The sequence below is a fragment of the Melospiza melodia genome, chromosome 2, assembly GCF_035770615.1.
Source record: "Melospiza melodia melodia isolate bMelMel2 chromosome 2, bMelMel2.pri, whole genome shotgun sequence".
Classification (NCBI taxonomy): domain Eukaryota; kingdom Metazoa; phylum Chordata; class Aves; order Passeriformes; family Passerellidae; genus Melospiza; species Melospiza melodia.
The window spans coordinates 143,488,764-143,508,660 of NC_086195.1; the positions used below are offsets into that span (position 1 = coordinate 143,488,764).

At 49.8% G+C, this 19,897-nt stretch overlaps 2 protein-coding genes across 3 annotated transcripts in view; both read left to right on the forward strand.

Annotated features, from left to right (window-relative positions):
* The window catches only part of LOC134414948 (glutamate receptor ionotropic, kainate 1), a 102,105-nt gene extending 97,066 nt beyond the window's left edge, over positions 1 to 5,039 (forward strand). For both annotated transcript variants that reach the window (XM_063150261.1, XM_063150262.1), the window contains one exon: positions 4,640 to 5,039. In XM_063150261.1, coding sequence (XP_063006331.1) covers positions 4,640 to 4,795 — 156 coding nt within the window. In that variant the 3' untranslated portion in view covers positions 4,796 to 5,039. The remainder of the gene's footprint in view (positions 1 to 4,639) is intronic.
* An 11,821-nt stretch (positions 5,040 to 16,860) lies between these two features.
* SLCO2B1 (solute carrier organic anion transporter family member 2B1) overlaps positions 16,861 to 19,897 on the forward strand; it is a 28,975-nt gene continuing 25,938 nt past the window's right edge. Inside the window, exon 1 of the mRNA XM_063150263.1 lies at positions 16,861 to 16,879. The gene's annotated coding sequence lies outside the window, so the exon portion shown is untranslated. The remainder of the gene's footprint in view (positions 16,880 to 19,897) is intronic.

The following is a 19,897-nucleotide window of genomic DNA, read 5'->3' on the forward strand; positions in this document are numbered from 1 at the left end:
CACTCTGGGACCACAACACTTGGATTTCCTCCAGCCCTCAGCCAGTCAGGGGCTGACAGGGCAGGGGAAAGTGGACTGGATGTGGTTTTGCCACCAAAAAACATATGTCAACAATCTGAGACACACAAAGTGCACAGAAATGCCAGCTCGAGGGATGTCATGAACTGTGGCACACCCCAGTGTTCCCAAACCCTGTTACCTGTGTTCCATTGTATCCCAGATTCCCATCAGTGTCACCAGCTCGTCTCCCTCCCCTCAGCCCTGTTTATGTTTTCAGCTCATCAGACAAGTTACTGCTCTGTTTCCCTGGGGCCATTTCTGCCCCCTGTGCAGTCAGGGCCCTTGCTGGAGGGGATTCCTTCACACCCGAGTGCTCCCCCTTGGATGTGTCTGTGTACCTGCTGCTGAGGACAGGCAGAGCAGGCAGGCAGTGCCCCCTGACCTCCCCTCAGCCCTGTCCCAGTGCTGGTGCTGCTGGCAGCAGGCCGGAGTGCTTTGTGACAAAGCTCTGCTGCTCACAGCTCAGCTGCTCCCATTCTCCCCTGCCCATCCAGGGTGGGCCTTTATGCTGTGCTCCAGATGCTGCAAGAAATTGTCTTGCTCAGAATGGTCTCTTAACTGGTTTGAATGGGGCCTTGAAAGCTTTGGCTCTCCATAAAATGCTCCCTCTCGCCAGCAAAGACCTGAATTAGGTCCTCTGAATACCTGATTAAAGAAAACACTTCTTATTTGCAGCTTCCCAGTAGAAGAGACTTAAAACTAATTAAATTCAGCTCTTCTCAGCTCTCAGAGGAGAAGGAAGATGCCTAATGTGTTTATCTCCATCACTGCTCCACACAAGAAATCCTCAGGGTTGCAGCTTGGACCGGTTTTGTAATTGTTCCTTAGATTAGTGCCGGATCCAGAGCGTTCCTGTCACCTGCTGGGTAAACATTGTCCCAGCTGTCAGTCCCACAGCCCTGCTGGCAGTGACAGCATCGTTCCCTGGGTGTAGCTGTCCCACACACAGCCCCACGGGCTGGCAGCAGCTCCCTGGGGAATGCCAAAGCAGCTCCTGCCATCCCCAACAGAGCCCCATCCCAGCTGCACAAACAGTTATCAAAAACCATCACTGGTGCTCAGGTGAGCAGCAAGCAGCTTTTCTGGCTTTCCTTGTGAACAGAGCACAAAGGAGCAGTTTCTGTAAGCGGGGAAGAGGTAAATGAATCCCTGGGTTACTGTCACACTGTTTTGACAGCCACAGCTCAATAGACTCTGGCAGGTTAAAGGAGTTAATTTGGGGATCTCCTCATGCCACCAGAATATGCCTCTCCTCGTGCCATCTGTGTGACAGAATACTCAGTGTGCCCCAGCAGCAGTTTGCTCACTAAAAGAAACTATTTCAGATATTTTTCCTTCCGTGCAAAAGTAAATCCATTTCCTTTCAGCACAAGGCACAGGTCAGTGTCCCAGCTATGGGTGCAGGAGAAAAATCCTGACTTCTGCACTTCCTCCTCTGTCCCTGAGCTGCTCAGGAGTCCTTCCAGAATGAAATCTGCCCCACATCCTTCGATTTTCACAGTTCTAGCACTTCCACCACACCCTGGGGTTTGGGTGGCTGCTTTATTGCTGCTTGGTTGGCTTTGCAAGGTATTAATAAAATGCCTTGTCCTCAATGGCAGCCCAGCAGCAGAAGCAACAGATTGATAAATCCTGACTACAACTCTTCTTTTTTCATTGTTTCTACTTTATTTTATGCTATTTATTTATTTATGTGTTTTTTCATTCTGAGTCTGTAATTCTCCTAAAGCTTAGCACAGACCTCTGCATGGGAGTGTAAGGAAGGATTTGGGAGCTTCATGACTAAGCTTTAGCAGCTGCTGGAATGACCAAAGGGCACAGAGAAAGAGTCCCACATCACACAGAGAGCAGAACCTAGTCTGTTTTTAAAGGATGGCATTTCCTTCTCCATGCCATGGCCGGCAGCATTTTGACACTGCCAGAATGAGAAAGTTAAGCTGGCTGAAAGCAAAATGTTAAATTCATCATGAGGTTGTAAAAGGGATTGATCTGTGCCCACTCTGCTCTTGTTCTGGGCAGACCTCAGCAGTGGACTGACCAGCATGGGAAAAAAGGGGGTTTTAAAGCAATTCAGTCTGGCCACCTGACTATGAGACAAAAGAACAGTATATTTCCCTTTTTAATCGAATTTTAATGTCAACATCCCCTTTCTGAAGGCTGCTGTGCAGGTGCTGCTCAGAGGACTTGGACTCAGAGGTCTTGGGGTGTGTTCCTTGTCCATGGCTTTCCTATAAACCCCACACCATTCTGGCTGAGGCTGTGCACCACTTTTCCTAAGAATACCTTGGAGTCTTCCTGATATAATTATTTTAAAATTCAAAGCAGTTGGAAGCGGAGCCATTGGGCACTCCACAGATCAGATATTAAAACCTCCCAGCAAAATGTTCTGTGTATCTGTCTGCACATGCAAAATGAACTTCAGGGGGGTGTTTTGCGGAGATGAATGTGAAAGGCGTTGTGGTTATTGCACAGTCTGAGTAACAGGAATCCCGTTGGAAAATTAAAGTACCAGCCTATTAACAAGGCAGTAAAATGCACTCTTTCACCTGCAGAAATCATCCCTGTCTGCACTCTGCAGGGAGTAATGGCCAGGATTAAATACAACACATTAGGAGGCTAGTGAGAAACACAGGGAAGGAAAATAAAAGACCGATCCATCCTACAAAGGGTTAATAGGACCCTAGTTACCACGGAGCTCTGGATTCACTTTGTAATTCAGACTTTGAAACCAGTTAAAGCTGAGAGCACAGAGAGCAGTAATCCGCCCAGAGCCTTTGGGTTCATAGGTTCGGGGATGAGCGGTGCAGCTCTCCAGGAGAGCTTGGAGCACACGGGAAGGGTCGGGAGCACGCCTGCTCCCCGCGCTGCTCCAGGGGGAAGGAGAGCCGGGATGCCGGGTTTGTATCCACAAAGGGAGCGCATTTCAATGACAATTGCCGCAGCGGAGGCCTGCCCACCGCGGCTGCCGGTTCAAAGGACAGCATGCACCGCCCCGGCTGTGCCATTGGCTCTGGGCAGCGGCACCAATTAACAGGAGTTTAATTGACCTCGGAACCGCAGATGAACAAACATGAAGCACCTCAGGGAAGGAGAATGTTGGGCTGCGAATCTGGGATCTCAGCTGTGTGCAGCTCAGCCCATGAGGACGAGGTGGCACACACAGGACCCAAAATTCACACCCACACTGAGCACAGGAGCTCGCTGCAGACCCAGCCACACACTTTATTTATTTATAAGGTAAGGGGTTTAAAGCTTAGTTTCCCCCTGCTGCCATCATTCGATTTTATATATAAATCATCTATTCATGTATATTTGCACAGAACAATTATTGGGGGTTTTTTTAGCAAAGCCAGATACTTCCACTTAAAGGCTACTTCTGTTTCTTTCTGTTATACATAATTATTCCAGCTGTGAATTTTAAAATATGTTTCCACTTACCCCAGATGTCTTTGTTAATGTTGTGATGGTGGGAAGAATGAAGATCTCTTCTTTCTTTCCAAGCCATTCATCTCCCTTATTCTTGTGGTAATTATCTCCTTTCTTCACCACACGATATTTGAAAAGATTCTTTCCAAAGAAAAGACGAAGATTGAGGCCTGCGCTATATTTGAGAAATGTCCATTCATTTCATGAGGGAAAAATAACTAAGCCACAAAGAAACCTTAAAAAAACTCTTCTTTGTTTCCTCCAGCATGCTCGTGGTTCTTTTGTGACTAAAGTATATGGTGTTTAAAACAAGATCTTTTCTTTTGTAAGGCCAGGGCCAACCAAGAAAGGGTAAGTGACGCGAGGCCACCAAAACATGGCGGACGCGCCTGTGGGGAATTTCAGAAACGTTCATCAACGTCTTTAGTTGAGCCAAAGTTACATGAAAGTCATTGGGAGATGAGTTAGGGAAAAACCCCTGCAGTCACCTGTTGTGTCCGGGGATTTTTTCCCAGCTGGATCTTCTGAGGCCGAGCCCTGGCCTCACCTGAGGGCTCCGTGAGGGCCCAGGCCAAGATCTGAGGGCTCCGTGAGGGCCCCGCTTGAGCTCTGCCCTCACCTGAGGGTTCCGTGAGGCCCCAGGTTGGGCTCTGCCCTCACCTGAGGGTTCCACAATGGCCCAGGTTGAGCTCTGCCCTCACCTGAGGGCTCCGTGAGGGCCCCGCTTGAGCTCTGCCCTCATCTGAGGGTTCCGTGAGGCCCCAGGTTGAGCTCTGCCCTCACCTGAGGGTTCCGTGAGGCCCCAGGTTGAGCTCTGCCCTCACCTGAGGGCTCCGTGAGGGCCCCGCTTGAGCTCTGCCCTCACCTGAGGGTTCCGTGAGGCCCCAGGTTGAGCTCTGCCCTCACCTGAGGGTTCCGTGAGGCCCCAGGTTGGGCTCTGCCCTCACCTGAGGGTTCCACAATGGCCCAGGTTGAGCTCTGCCCTCACCTGAGGGCTCCGTGAGGCCCCAGGTTGGGCTCTGCCCTCACCTGAGGGCTCTGCAATGGCGCACATTGAGCTCTGCCCTCACCTGAGGGCTCCGTGAGGGCCAGGCCCAGCTCTGGCCGGGCTCTCCCTGTGGGAAACGTTTAATTCCATCCGCTCTCCCCACAGTGTCTTTCTTTCAATGCCATCATGGAGGAGCTGGGCATCTCCCTCAAGCACCAGAAGAAGCTGAAGAAGAGGTCGAGGACGAAGGGGAAGTCATCCTTCCCTAGCATCCTGACGTGCCAGCAGCGGCGCACGCTGAGGAAGGAGACCATGGCGTGAGCCAGGACAGAGCCAGCCCGCCCGAGGGGACGCCAGCTCCCGCTCCTCAGAGGCTCCCCATGGCTCCTTCTTTTAATCTCGTCTAGACTGATGTACCACCGACCCTCCAGGAGGTGTCTGGCTCTTCCTCTGGGCTGGATTTCTCTGCTCACCTGGTCTGCATCTCCGTCCCCTCCCCGTGCATCGCTGTATGTGCTTTCTAAATAAATAAATAAACAACTGACAGGGTTCTTTTTTCCAAGAATCTGGGAGTGAAACTTTTCTTTTCCCTGACTGCAGTGACCTTCTCCCTGTATCCCAACAAGTCCCATTTCCAGAGAAGCCTGGTTAGAGGTTAGGAAAGCTGAAGTCCTCATTGGGCTGATGGCACGAGGGGGAATGAACTTCCCACTGCCAGAGGGCAGGGATGGATGGGATACTGGGAATTCCTCCCTGTGAGGGTGGGGAAGCCATGGCACAGGGTCCCTGGAAGTGTCCAAGGCCAGGTTGGATGGGCCTTGGACCTGCTTGGTCTTTTTCCTTGCAATCCAGCAGCATCTTCTGAGAAGGCAACACATTAAATGTCCGGAGGAAGGAAAGTGGGCTGCCTAACAAGCAAACAGGCAGAAATACTGCTAGCAAGGTTCTCCTAAAGCACAACCCCTGTGCAGGTCAGCGGCTTCGTGCTCTCCTAATTGCCAGAGCAGTAATTTTAACGGGCTACCAGCTCCAAATGAAAAGGGAGGCTTGGCCCCCGAAGGAGTGATGTGTTTAGCAGTTAATCTCTCTAATCACCAGGGCTCCTAACTGCTAATCCAGCATTCTGCTGTGCAGCAGGGATTGCCTGGAGATGAATGCCCCGCTCCGAGGCACAGCCTGGGCTCTGCTCGGGGCACAGGGATGGCCCAGCAGCTCCATCCCACAAACCCTGCCAGGGATCCTGCACCCAGAGGGGCTGGGGCTGCCCCTCATCTCCCACAGGCACCACACACACCCTGAACCTGCCCCTCTGCAAGAATGGCCGAATGCAGAGGCTCTGCTGCTTCACAAGCACAAGGACCCAGTTCACACTTGTTTGACACAGGCTCCTCTTGTCACGGATGTCACCACAGGCTGTCCCCAGCCAGGACAGCTTTCTGTCAGACACACTTGTTTCCTGCTCCCTTTCAGAATGAACAGAAAATTACTTCTCTTTAAAAAATTCAACCCCAGGTTCATGATTGATTAAATAATCTTTCCCTGCTGATTAAATCGCTCTGAGCATCCCTAGGGGATGCTCTGAGGCTTGAGGAAATCTTTTCCAGCATGCTGTCACTGTCCCCACTTTTCCCAAATGATCACCTCCCTTTCTCCAGACAGAAATGCCATCCCAGCCAGAGACTGAGCCCTGCGAGGGGATCTTTGCTCTCCTCTAGACCCCAAAGTAATCTCCTCATTTCAGTGCACACCTGGAGCTCAGGAGCTGCAATATTTTCAGCAGGGCAGTGTTTTAAAGCCAAGTATAAATCTTGTCTGGCTATGGAATTAAAGACAGCAAACTTGCCCAGCTATAGATGGCTAAATTCCCTTTTCCATTTTCTCCTCTCACCATGCCCAGTGCCCACACCTCCAGCCCCCTGCCCAGAGCTGCACTGTGCACCCAGAGCTGGTATTCCAAGGGTCAAGGCTTGCTCAGGTAATAAGAAAAATTAACTGGGAGACCATCCCTGTGAGCAGCACTTGGTGACAGCTGGCATTATCAAAACAAAATTGCTTTAAATAAATTCCTAGGCAGCGTGACCTATTTGCCACTTCATTATCTACAGGCTAAACTCAGTAAACACATGGCCTTTTGTTCTGTGCTCCTTCTATTGATTTTAATGAGACCCAGTGCTAGGGAAGAGCCATTCAACAGGAGGCTGCATTCATTATTTATTTGGATTTCAGCTTCATCTTTGCACATTTCTGCCGTTATTCCAATCAAAGTTTTGTCCAGGCTAATTCAGCCAAGGCGAGTGCAGGAAGTGACCTAAAGTGTTACCTGCATTTAGCTGAGGTGAACAATTCCCCAAAGTTTCCAGGACAATCTGCATCCCATTTGCAATTGATTACATATTATTTGGCAGGCTATTGGGCAGCGAATTGCTGACATTTTGAAAAGAGCTATTTGATGATCTAACACAGACTTAAAATGTGGCATTTGATTTATGCAAAATGCATAGAAAGTGGGCAAAATGAGGGGCTCAACTTCCTGCATCCATCTTGGCTGATTGTTTTTTTCTGCTTTCCTCACCTCCCAGATTCTCTGTGGAGAGATCTGGGGAGATTTTTCAGGTACAGGTTTGAGCATCACCCACTCTGCAGAGCTATTTCAAAATGCTAATAAATGATGATGCTGATCCAGAGCCAAAGCAGCAGCAAGACATACCAGTCTTGATATTAATAGATGATCAATGTTTATTCAACTCAGGCGGTGTTGGGGTTTGCTTTTTGTTTAGGAAATCCAATGGCACCTTGGGAGTTAAGGGTTGTAAAGGGGATTTCCCCTCAAATCTGACCTTCCAGTGCTATTGGAAAGAGCACAATAATTTTTTATATATGTATAAATACACACACACATACAGGACCTCTTCTGCTCTTTCTAAATATATTCCAATGTCCTACACAGAGAAGCCAGAAAACTGAACTGAAAGGAGTCCTGAGAGGTCCCTCAGTTCTCCCACACAAAACCAGAGATGTAGATATCCCTGTAAGGGTTTTTCTTTGGATATAAAGGAAATAAAGAAATTGTAACTATTTTTTTGTTGCGGTTGCTCAGGTCAAATGCAGATGAAGGGAAGAAATATGGTGCTTGGGTCAGAAATCTAATCCCATAAACAGATGGAGCCAAATTTGGTTTTGCACCTCAACCAATGGCCCAAGAAAGCCCTGAAAGAGCTGGATGGCCCTGGATTTGTACACTTAGATAAAGTCCCAGATGCAATAGTTATGGATAGGAGTGTGACTTCCCACCAAGCTGAAAACCTGCTCTGTGAATTTCATGGCAAATAGATTCCTCCCCAGGTTTTCTGTCTTAGTTTGGCTAAACCAGAAGGACTGTGATTGATAACAGCCTCTTAGAAATTCAGCACTCTGAACCTGCAGGCTGCTCCACCTCTGAGAGAAGCATGAATTTACAGCTTTTCATTAGGAGAGCTATGCATTAAAAACCCCCAGGTTGCCCAGAGAGAATGAAAACGGTCTTGTCTCTCCTATCAGCTTCTCAGGCACTCATCATTTATTCCAGCCCTTAAGCTGAGCTGCTCAGCCTGCAGTGCTGGTGGCAGGGAAAGCCTGCCCAGGCTGAGCTCAGGCAGGGCACATTAAGCTGAGCTCTGCTCAGGAGTGAATGCAGAGCCAAGCAAGCAGCTGGCACTTCCCATCCCCTCCAGGCAGAAAGGGCAAGTGAAAGCAGAGGGAAACCATTCCCAGGAATTTCCACAGGTGCAAACTGCACAGTGACCCATTCCAGAGGTGTTCAGCAAACAAGGTCATCGCTGGCAGAGCCAAGAATCAAACTTGGCAATGGCAAAGTCTCTGGGGAATTTCTGAACTAATTTGTCTTCTCCTTATTTAATTCCCTAAATAATAATAACAAAGTCATGGCCAGCACCCCCCAAAGTGCTGGATGTGTGTGCCAGGCTGTAGGTTTGTACAAACCCGGGGCTTTGTGTCCCACAGACCTGTCTGGAACTGAGCAGCACCTGGAGAAGACTCCAGCACCTGGTGGCTGTCCCCTCGTGGCACAAAGGTGCCGGGAAAAGGCAGATTGACAGGCACTGCTCGGGGACTGGAGCTGTGCCAGGCCATCAGTCAGCACGATCCAGGGGACACTCCCCACCCTTCTGAACCTCTGCAGGGGACACTCCCTGGGAGAGCACCGCCACCAAAAATGCACCGAGGGCTCAAACAAACTTTTCCCTAACTGTGGGAAGGGCGATGAAGGGAAATTGAAAAAGTAAAGGCATTTAGACACCTTCTCAATTAGTGTTTTCTTTGTTTTTAAGGTTATTTAAGCACGGCAGCTGCACTGACTTTTGTAAAGGGCCATGAAATCTTTTTCTCCATACATAGGAAAGGGCAAAGCAACGTAAAATCTTCGTGGCAAAGCTGAGGTAAAATGCCTCAAAGTGGTTCAACCACAAAGCCCCATGCAAAAAAATAATAAAAAACCAAAACCAAAACCAAAAAAAAAAAAAGGCAAAAAAAAAAAAAAAGCCAAACCAAAACCCACAACAACAAAAAAGCCCCACCAAAAAAAAAAAAAAAAAAAAAAAAAAAAAAAAACACAACACAAAAACACCCCAACCAACCAATCAAAAAACCCAACAACACCACAACCGGATATTTTGCCATGCAGCGGAGAAACTGGATGTTCCTGGCTCTGACTGGAGCCCCAGCGCTGCCTGCTGAAGGCTCCAGGACACCCAGGGGCCCCGAGGAGAGGCTGCTGCCTGAGCTGGCTTTGGAAAAGGTTCTCTTCACAACCAGTAAAAATAAATGTGTCCACAGGCAATAGCTTGTGCAGATTCTCTATTCTTGTAAATCACAAGTGCTCTTTTCCTCTCCGGGTTCAAAACATGCAGATTGCCAGCAAGTAACCATAACAAACAAAGGAGAAAAAAAGGCAAGAATAAAGCTGTTGTAAAAAACACAATTTGAACTTCTCATTCCCTTTAAATTAATAATGAAAATATTTTAAAGTCATCAGAAAAGGAGTTTTAAAACAATTTTTATTTTTACAGCTGCACTAGTGTTTAAAAGGACCTGAGTATTCCCAGCTAAAAGACTTCCCAGCAGAGCATATTCCTGACATTTATCAGGCTATAAACAAACACCCACTGAAGAGCAGCACGCTGTCCTTAATTAAACAACAACAGTTGGATGGGGGAGGGAGCAGGAGAAGGAAATAATAGTAATTTAGTTTAACTGGGAAAACGTGAACAGCCTTTTAATGCAGCCACAAATGCAAGCAGCGACTCAGAGCCACAGCCTCTGGAATTAATGCTCCAGGCACTGAAGCACTGGGCAGGATTGGGCACTCGTTGGATCAGGCCCCTTTTGTTGGTGGCACCACACAGAGCAGCTGTGTCTGTAGCCATCCCAGTAATTCCAGAGCATGGAAAGCTTCACTCTGATATGGCTTTTAGGAGTAAAATTACACTGGTAATAACTACATTAAGTAACCATTAATAATGGCCACACTAAATAACTATTGATAATAACCACACTAAATAACCACTAATAGTAACTGCACTTGTAAAGGAGGATAATAAAATTCAGTGAAGAACAAAAGTTCCAATTTTGCTTTAAAAACAAAAAGAACTCTCCATAATTTAACATTTTAATTTGATGTTCTGGATAAGACATTCTGCACAGGGATGTGGGAAAGTTAAAAAGTGGGTTCAAAAAGCTTGGAATTGTGTGCTTAACTCTTACAAAAAGTTCTAAGCTTGAGATGCAAATTTGGAAATGGCTCACTTGGCACAGTGTCCTTACAAGGGAGAGTAACTTCAAGTGAAAGCTTTAATTAGCACAGCATTTAGCAACGTTATTAAGTTATCTTTTGTGGAAAAAGCCCTGGAAAGCACAATCTTAATGTAGCTGAGACATCCCAATTCCATAAATGAAAAATGGGAAGGACAAGATTTATTATCCTGAAAAGCAGGGGGACATTTGCTTTAATGCAATTCTGTAGCAGCTTTAAATGACCAAGTGTGGCAGCTTGCAGGACGTGTTTTCAGAGCAGTTCTTTGCTTCAGCTGCTCCCTGGATAGAAAACCCTGGATAGAACTGGCTCTGGAAAGGTGTGAACATCAATTCTGGAATTTCAGGCTCATTTTCAGGTACTTGGAGGTGAATAACCACTGTGGCCTCATCCCACTCTGATGTCTCCCTATTTCCCAGATCTTTGGGATCTGTCTGGCCAGAGGTGAGAAGGAAGGGAGAGGTATTTATTTATTTATTCCTTGGGATGTATTTATTTTTTAGGATGTGTTTATTCCTTGGAGTGTATTTATTTTTTGGGTCATGTTCATTCCTTTGGGATGTGTTTATTCCTTGGGATGTATTTATTTTTTGGGACATGTTCATTCCTTGGGATGTGTTTATTCCTTGGAGTGTATTTATTTTTTGGGACATGTTCATTCCTTGGGATGTGTTTATTCCTTTAGGCCATGCTGTGGGTGCCTCAGAGCCCTTTCCAGGGTCACCAAGCAGGGCAGCACAGAGGATGCTGACCATGGTGGGCCCCAGGTTAAGTGGGGCAGGGCTGGAATGCCAGGAAAGCCCCGGGGGATCCAGGTGGGCTGAGCTCTGCAGACAAGACAATAGCTGGGTTTATGGGAGCACAGGGGAATAAATCACATTGTCCAGGGAAGGACATCAAATCAGGGTAGGGAAGCTTTGCACTAATCCTGTGTTGTAATGACAGCTTAGAAATTTGGAACTTTGATGAGTTCAGAGATTGACTCAAAGCTCTTTAATTTGGCTTCCTGGTATTTAATCTCTTAACTTTGCGTTCTTAATCAGAACTCGGGGCGGATCTTTAATCTTGTGTGTACCGACTGGAGATTAGAGGCCCTGAGCTGCCTCTGGCACACAGCTGGAGCTCCCCTGCGCCTTCTCCTGCCCCCAGAGGCACCCAGACCTGGGAGAGCCCATAAATATCCTCTGGCAGAGAACAGCAACACTTCTGTCTCTTCAGCAAAGAGTTAAAATCCATCAGGGCGCGTTTCTTTTGAAACATTCCACAATTCATTTTCAATTCCCTCCACTTTCCGTGGTAGCCCTGGAAACACTTTATTTACTCATTGTTACTGCTGGTTATCCTGCTTTATCTGTTCCTGAATTATTCCAATTACTTAAATAGAGGCAGAGTATATGGAAAAGTAATTTCCCAAAGTTCAGTAGGAGTTTGGAACTGTTTTCAACTTAGTTTGCTGCCAGTGAGCCAGAATTAAACTTTTCTTAATCTGGATTGTTTCCTTACAGAGCACACACGGCTGGACAGAGCAACAAAAGTTATCTGGGGGTTTATTGAGAGGAGCAGGGAAAGGTCAGAAGGAAAAACACATTTGCTATACAGACCAGCAAATAAACACAGGAAAAAACTGCTCATTGAATAAAAAGAATGTTTCCATTCTGACATGTGTGGCTTCTGACACCCTGATTTTTGTGCAGAGCCTTTGCAACACAAATGTTACTCACAGAGTACAAGGATTAAGATGAGATCTTCCTCCCTGGAAGATCTTGAGGAAGATTAGGAAACTTTTAAGGAACATCCCTGAAATTATTAAGTCATCGTTTTAAAACCTGTGTGAAGTAATTTTAAAATCTGTGGGGAGTAATGTTGCACCACTTCTCCATGTTTTTCATGTTGTCTGAATAGCAGAAAATAAAATTTTTTTAAAGGATGAAAACCAGCAGCAGGCTATCAGCAAAGAGGGCATACACACACACACACACACACATACACACACATATACCATAAATTGTGTTCTGGTGAACAGGAGAGTCCTGAATCCTACTACGCAGTCCTGCTGCACTTGGGTTTCTGATGCGAGAATAGAACACAAGAGTTGGATTTTTGGGGCAGGATCTCCAGCTCCCACCAGGACCACCTGCAGAAGGTGGCTCTGAATCACCAATTCAGCTCCAGAAAATCACATTTCTCCCCAAGGTGTTTTCCCTGGAAGTTGTAACATCTCAAATTGCATCTCCCTGGGAGGACAAACCCCAACTCCCCCCCTGGCACAGCAGGGATTTGATGGAGAGACACCCAAATTTGTGACCCTGGAAGCAAAACCAAGCCACGGGAATGGAGTCCTGGAATCCCAGAATGCCTGAGGCTGGAAAAGAGCCCCGAGCCCCCCTGTGCCCCATGCCCACCTGAGTGCCACCTCCAGCCCTTCCTGGGGCACTCCAGGGACAAATATCGTTCCCCTTGAAGAGCTCCACAGGGTAATGCAGCGAGCAAAGAGCATTTCTGGGACCACAGACCCACCCTCAGAGCAGCAGAAAAGCAGGATGGATGTGCTGCTGCCTTGTCATGCCTGGTTCCACCCAGGTTTCGGGCTGTATCCCCACAGTTTTACAGCCTGGTGTAAAATGCACTCCCTCGTTTGAAGCAGAACTGTTTGGTTTTAAGATGGAGCAGAAATAATTTTTGGATGGCTTAAATAAAGGATTTTTCAAAGCTGTTTTTGTGATTGGAGTCATACACAGGTCATTTTCCATTAGTGAGAAAAAGCATGTGAAGTACTTGGAAATCACTCACAACTGTAAAGCAATAATCACCTTTGAGATAATGATTTTCTTTTTATGACACCACTACCCTCTTGCTTTTAGCATTTGCATTTTAATACCTCAAGAACAAAGACTTTCCCACTTATTGTTCCAACAAAGAGCTGCTTTCCAGTCTAGCTTGTAATTTTTCAATCAAATTAATAACCCTCAAAGCACTTTTATTGCTGAGGGTATTTGAAGAGTTTTGTAAAAAGATAACTGGATTTTCTGTAACAATGTGGGGGGAAAAGCCACATAGATGTGAACTAACAAGTGTGGGGGTTTTTTAATTGATGGATAACAAATAAAGGATAAGTTCCTGCCAGCACCTGTGTGTTGCTGAGTTGACAAGTATTTTATCTGTTTAAGCAGATAAATATGAGCTTGGAGTTTCTTCATTCTTTTTTAAATACACTCACTCAATCTGGCACAGCGTTAGTGTCACAAATCCCACTGCAGCTTCTCAGCAAAATAATGACAATTAGCTTCTCAGCAAAATGAGACCATTTGACATCTAAGTTATAATAATTAATGTATTGTTTATATTTATATTTATATTTATATTTATATTTATATTTATATTTATATTTATATTTATATTTATATTTATATTTATATTTATATTTATATTTATATTTATATTTATATTTATGTTTATATTTATATTTATATTTATATTTATATTTATATTTATGCAATTTTATCTCCACTAACTCTTTGTAGGCAGCGTTTCATGGCACCAGCTCAGAGCTGGAAGTGATGCTGTGTAAAAGGGGTAACAGCAAATCTTTTCTTCCAAATTTTAAAACCTCTTCTCCTTTAGGTAGAAGCAATAGAAGCTTCTTGAACTATTAGCCCATTTAATATTAAAAAGTGCTAAAAGTTTAATATTAAAAGTGCTTAAACGTGCATGCACATGCAGGACGCGGCACTTTGCCTTTTATTTTGCCCTATTTGTCCACAAATAGTTTAAATTCGGTTTCCCGCTGGGTTTCTCGGGGTTTTCAAGGCAAGGCGTTGGGGTGGCGCTGCTGTCCCGCAGGAGCAGCGAGGCGGCAATCCCAGGGTCGTGCTGCCATCTGCGGTTCCCAGCTGGGAAGGAACGGGCTGGGACACATTCCACCAGACCCGGCTGTTCCAAGAAATTAAATCGTCATTAAAAAAAACCCACAAATATTTTCTTTTTCTTTTTTTTGATTAAGAAAATAATGGAAAAGTCTCTTCTTGCTGTGGAAATCCTGTGATTTCCCAATTTCCGTTTCCCAGAATCTGACACATCCTGGTCTTATTTCCTTTGGTGGTGGTGGTTTGGGATTTTTCATTAAGCAGACAGGACAATTTATTCACTTTAGTTCTGATGACCCTTTCCTGTTGTCCTCTGCAAGCATTACAAATACAGACATCAAAAGGCAGGATCCAAGCAGGGGTTCAGAAGGCAGCCCCAAAATTCATAGAGGCAAGGCAGCTGATTACCACCAGCCCCAGTTTAAATCCCAGCTCTTTAAACAATTTCTGCACAATTCCAAACATTTGCATCCCAGCTTTGGGCTGGCATCAGCAGAGGCCAGATGTGAAATCCCAGCCCTAACCCAGCTGGTTTTTCCAGCCCCACGGGCAGAAAAGGATCATCCCCACGAGTGGCCACAGGTGCCATTTCCCACGCGGGACACTGAGCCGCTCCTTTCCAACCCCAGCTGAAGCCTTGAGCCCAGAGCACACTTGGAATAAGCAGCAGAGCCTGGGCAGTTGTGGGATCCCTATTTTCCAGGCTGGAAGCCTGGAATCCATCATCAGTGCACATCCCCGATCTCAGCTGTGAGATTTGGCAATCTCTTTGCACCAGTAAGTGCTGCTATCATTTCCTGTGAGCTGCTCCCCAGTGTTCCAAGGAATTCTCCTCCCTGCACATGCCCCAGAGCGCTCAGCCCCCGCCTGCTGTAACAGGAATCAGCCTTTGGGGCGGCACTCGGGGGCGGCACATCCCCACAGTCGGAGGCCGCATGAACTGAAGGCCGAAGGAGCAGCGGCAATCTCTTGGCCGGAGAGCGGCAGCAGCAGGCAGGACACCGGAGGCTCCAGAGGCACCAGGGCCGGCACCGCCCTGCTCCGAACACCCCGGGGCTTTTGGGGATCGGGCTGGGCCGAGGGGTTTTACACTTCCACCGCGCCAGGTGGCTCCGAGCCCCGTCCAGCCTGCCCGGGATGGATGGGCACCCTCGGGAGCATCCCACGGGCGCGTACCGCAGCCGGGGCACGGAGCAGGGACGAGGCGCTCTGGGCACCCCCTGGCCGTGGGACGGAGCAGCAGCCCGAGCAGCTGCGGAGCCCCGAGCAGCTCGGAGCGAGAGCTGCGGAGGAGTCCATAGATGGTGCTCTTCTCCCATGGAATGTGGCAGCGGGACGCTACCGCCTCTGCGATCCCGGGTGTCCCCCTTTCCCTGCCCGCAGGATCCCGTGCCGGGGCTCTTTGGGATGGCTGCCTCGTGCTGCCCCGCAGCTATACACTCCCCTCTTCCCCTGGGTTACTGCCCCCTCCCAGCCCCACATCCCCCCTCTCCGGGGTCCCGGGGGATGCTCTGTGCACAGGAAGGAGCAGTGCGGCGGTAAAATATTAATAATATTTGTTTCCATCTGTTAATGCCTTCCTGCAGCCCTGCAGAGCCTCCGGGGCCGGTGAGGTTCCTTCCCTCTGCAGTGGAGCCCAGCTCGGGGTCACTCGGGTGCAGAGTGCTCTGGGACACGCTGGTGTGGCTGTGTCCTGCCCAGCCAAACCCTCCTGCGCTGCCAGGGCCAATAAAGGGGGTTTAATTACTGTAATTACTGTGTGTAATGAGCTGGTGCACAGGAAGCAGATGGTCTTCCCTTGGGAAACATCAGGTGCCTCTGCCCTGCGTGTCCTGCGGGCTCTCCCATCCTCAGAGCCCAAGAAATGCCAGGAGGGAAAGGTCTGTGCCTTCCTCTGCCTCACCACCGCCCTGAGAGGGGAAATGTCCCACTCAGAGCTGGGATAACCAGGAGCTGCTTGTGGCTGCAGCTTTATGGAATCCAAGTGGGAATTTGCCCTGGCAAAGCTCGCCTGTGTTTGTGCACCTGTCTGCCTGCAGAGCTGGGGGCGCTCACCTGGAGAGGAGAAGCTCCAGGGACACCTCAGAGACCTGGCAGAGCCCAGGAGAGCTGGAGAGGGACTGGGGACAAGGATGGAGGGACAGGACACAGGGAATGGCTCCCACTGCCAGAGGGCAGGCAGGGATGGGGCTGCCTGTTTGCTCTCATCTGGAAAAGCCTCAGGGCTCAGAGCAAGAGAGTACTGGGGAGACCTTGAAAATAAATAGTCCAGGGTTACATAAACAAAGTTTCCCTTTCCCAAATCCTAGGATTACACCACGGCTTCAAAATTTATAGAAAAAATACCCCGCAGATGAAGCAAATTGAGAAAACGAACGCAAGGAAAGTGCCCTGGAGAACGGGATCCTTGCAGGGAGGAGAGAGGGGACTGGAGCTGGAGGGAAAGCCGAGCCCAGTTGGGACTGGGGCTGGGTACGCAGCTGGCAAAGCCCCGGCTCAGCAAACCGCGCACTCTGGCACCCTGGGACTGCAGGAAAACACGGGAACACATGAAACCCTATGGAACGGGATTGCAAAACTGGGATTCGCTCCGCCGCTAACAGCGGAGGCGTGGGAAGAAGCCCCACCCCCGCAGAGCCATGCCCACCGGCGGGCAGGAGCAGCCCAATGGCCCCGGCGGCGGCGGCAGAGGGCCGGCCCGGCTGCCGGGCGTGAGAGCGTCGGGAGAGCCCCGCGGTGAGTGTGCAGGGCTGCCCGCCGGGCCACGGTGGCTGCGCCGCCCTCGGCTCTGCCGAGGGGAGCTCTGCGCTCCGGCAGGGCTCTGCTGGGCTGGGGGCAGCTTCAGGGGCGCAAAGAGGAGCGTCGCCGTGCCTGCTCCGTGCCTGCTCCGTGCCAGCCTCTGCACTGTGCTCTGTCGCTCCCTCTCTGCTTGTGCTGATTTACTTGAGGGTCTTTTCTTTTCCCACTCATTTCTCGCGCCGCAGGGAATTTTCCCATTTTCCCACTGCTGCCCCGCTGGCTTTCTCCCGTGGTTTTACTACTCCTAGAAGGGCATTGGCTGTTTGCAGCCCGGATCTTGGGAAGGGGCCAGGCAGCGTGGATCTGACCCGTGCCTGGCTGGCACAGGGAGCCTGGCCGAGCCAAGCCTCTCCAGCAGGCAGGAGCGCTGATTCTGCAGCCCCAGAGCCATGGGAGGCTCTGGGCTCAGTGCTGAGCTGCTCCCACCGAGCTTTCCCTGGCTGCAGGGCTCTGGGGGCAGCAGGAGGCCGTGTTCCTGCTGGCTCCTGCAAACGGGGAGCTGCCGTGTCCCCTCAAGCCTTTGGGACGGGCGCGTCCCCCGGGAGCCAGCCGTGGGAACAGCCTGTCCTCCCCGGAGCACGGATTTCAGGCTTGGGCTGGGGCTGGCCGCACCTGCTGCTCTGTCAGGTGGCACTGCTGGGCTTGGGGACAAGGGGACGGCTCTGCAGGGTGGGTGGGCTCTGTCCCCTCCTGCGTGGGGGCTGCTGCTCTGATCCCACCCTGGAGATGGGCACCCAAGGGCAAGGACACCCCTGTGTCAGGAGGGAATGGCACTGCATGTCCCAAAAACACTGGCTGCTCCTGGATCCCTGGCAGTGCTCCAGGCCAGGCTGGACCGGGCTTGGAGCAGCGTGGGACAGTGGGACAGAGCCCCGGTTCCTCCGTGGTTCCTGGCTCCCAGTGTGCTCCCAGTGTGCTCCCAGTGCTTCTCTAGGGATGCTGCTCTGCCCCGTGCCCTGCCCTGGACCTGCCACATGCACCCTGGCTGGGGTACGTTAAATATTGGGTGTCTTGAGCCATGGTGCGGCTTTGGGGGATGGCCTGGGAGCTCTGTTTCCCCCCTCAGCACCTGCCATCGGCACGGCAGGCTTTGGAAAGGTGTTTTTCCAGGGAAGTGCAGGCAGTGTGGGAGGCAGAGCAGACGGCAAGGGGAATTCCTGCCTTGAGACACGACTGGAACACCGCAAGGCTCTGGGGCGCCATCCAGGGAAAACCGAGAGCGAGCGCAGGGCTGGAGAAACCCCAGGACACGATCACGCCCAGGGATGCAGGACAGGGCTTGTTGCTGTCAGGCAGCCCGGCTGGGGCTAGCTGTGCCTCCAGCTGCACGTCTGGGCACCTCAGGAATATAATTCCATTTGCACTGGACTTTCTTGGTCCCTCCAAGTGTATGGATCACAGTGCAGTCCATCAATGTTAAATAATGGGAGAAGGACACTGGGTAGTTCCCCCTGCTGCCCAAAATACCAGCGTTTCCTCCTTTTCCTGTGCCAGCTCCAGCCCCCACCAGCTGCTCCAGGCTGGGGCTTCGCTCCAGCACTTGCTCCTTGTCCACCAGCACCCAGAAATGTCACCAGGTCTGTCCCACCCACAGTGTTTCATCTGCTGTTCACAGCCAGCTCCTCTCTTGCTGGCTAAGGAATTTTCTCACTTCTCCTAAGCTCTGCTCAGTTCCCTTTCCTGGCAGCAGCATTTTACTGCTCATCCGTCCATCCATCCATCCATCCATCCATCCATCCATCCATCCATCCATCCATCCATCCATCCATCCGTCCGTCCATCCATCCATCCATCCATCCATCCATCCATCCATCCATCCATCATCCATCCATCCCTCCCTGTTGCTTGCAGGTGGCCAGCATCATTCCCAGCTCCTGGTGAAGCATGTCGTACTGTCCACCTCCAAAATTTGGGGATGCTCTGGCTGGTAATCCCTGGGTTAGTGTGGAGGGGGTAAAGAGCTGCCCTGGAATGTCCCTTGGAAATAAATGTTCAGGATTGGGGTGCAGCTGCTCCTTGTGGAATACTCAGTGTGAGGAGCAGGTCTGTGGTCCTGGGCAGACCATGAGTGCAGATGGAGAAGCTGGACTTGTTGGGGTTTCTTTTGTCAGAAGTTACAGATAATAAATAGCAAACAAGCTCTGGTTTGCTCCAGGAGGTCTCAACTCCAGGGAGCTGCTGGGGTTTCCACTCAGGATGTGTGTTTGAGGCACGGGGCCATTGCAGGGGCTCTTGCTCCTTGTTTTGCAATAGCTTCCCCTTCAAAAAGTTCATTTTTCTCACCAGAGGTGTCTGTGTCCCTGGAGCCACTCTGGCTCTGCCCGTTTCCTCCAGCTGTTCCTTACACTGCAAACTCTCACAGCTTTCAGGGGAACTCAGCAGAAAATCTGTGTTTTTCTCAGTTTTCACTCCTGTCCGAGCAGCAGTGAAGTACAGAGGGGATAAAACATCAGGAAGGCATTTATGGTGTACGGAACCGCAAACGGGGGAAGCTGTGGTTTGGGATCTCTTCCCTTCAGGCTTCTCTTGGCAGGTGTTTGTCCACAGAGCCAAGCACTGCCTGCAGCCTGTGGGAAGGCAGATTCCTGCTGGAATTGGGCTCCTCATCCTTCCTTCAGCACTTTGACTCCCCCCCAGGGCTGGAGCTGCTCGAGGCAGGAAGGGTTTGCCTGCCAGACACAGGAGGTGCTGCTAAGACAGAAAGTGGGCACAGGACAAGGCTTTCCTGCAGCACAGCCACATCTGTCCCTCCCAGGCCAGGGGGTGTATTCAGCACCTGCCTCCATCCAGAACACAGGGGTGACTTCTGTGCTCAACATTGTGCACGGAACCGTGGAGGGGAGGAGCAAAACTGGCAGAGCTGGGAAGTCCTGGTGTGGCAAAGGCCACAAGCCCCGGAGCCCCAGAGGAACCCTCAGGCGGCGGCAGGAACGGGGCAGGAGCAGTTTAAGGGTG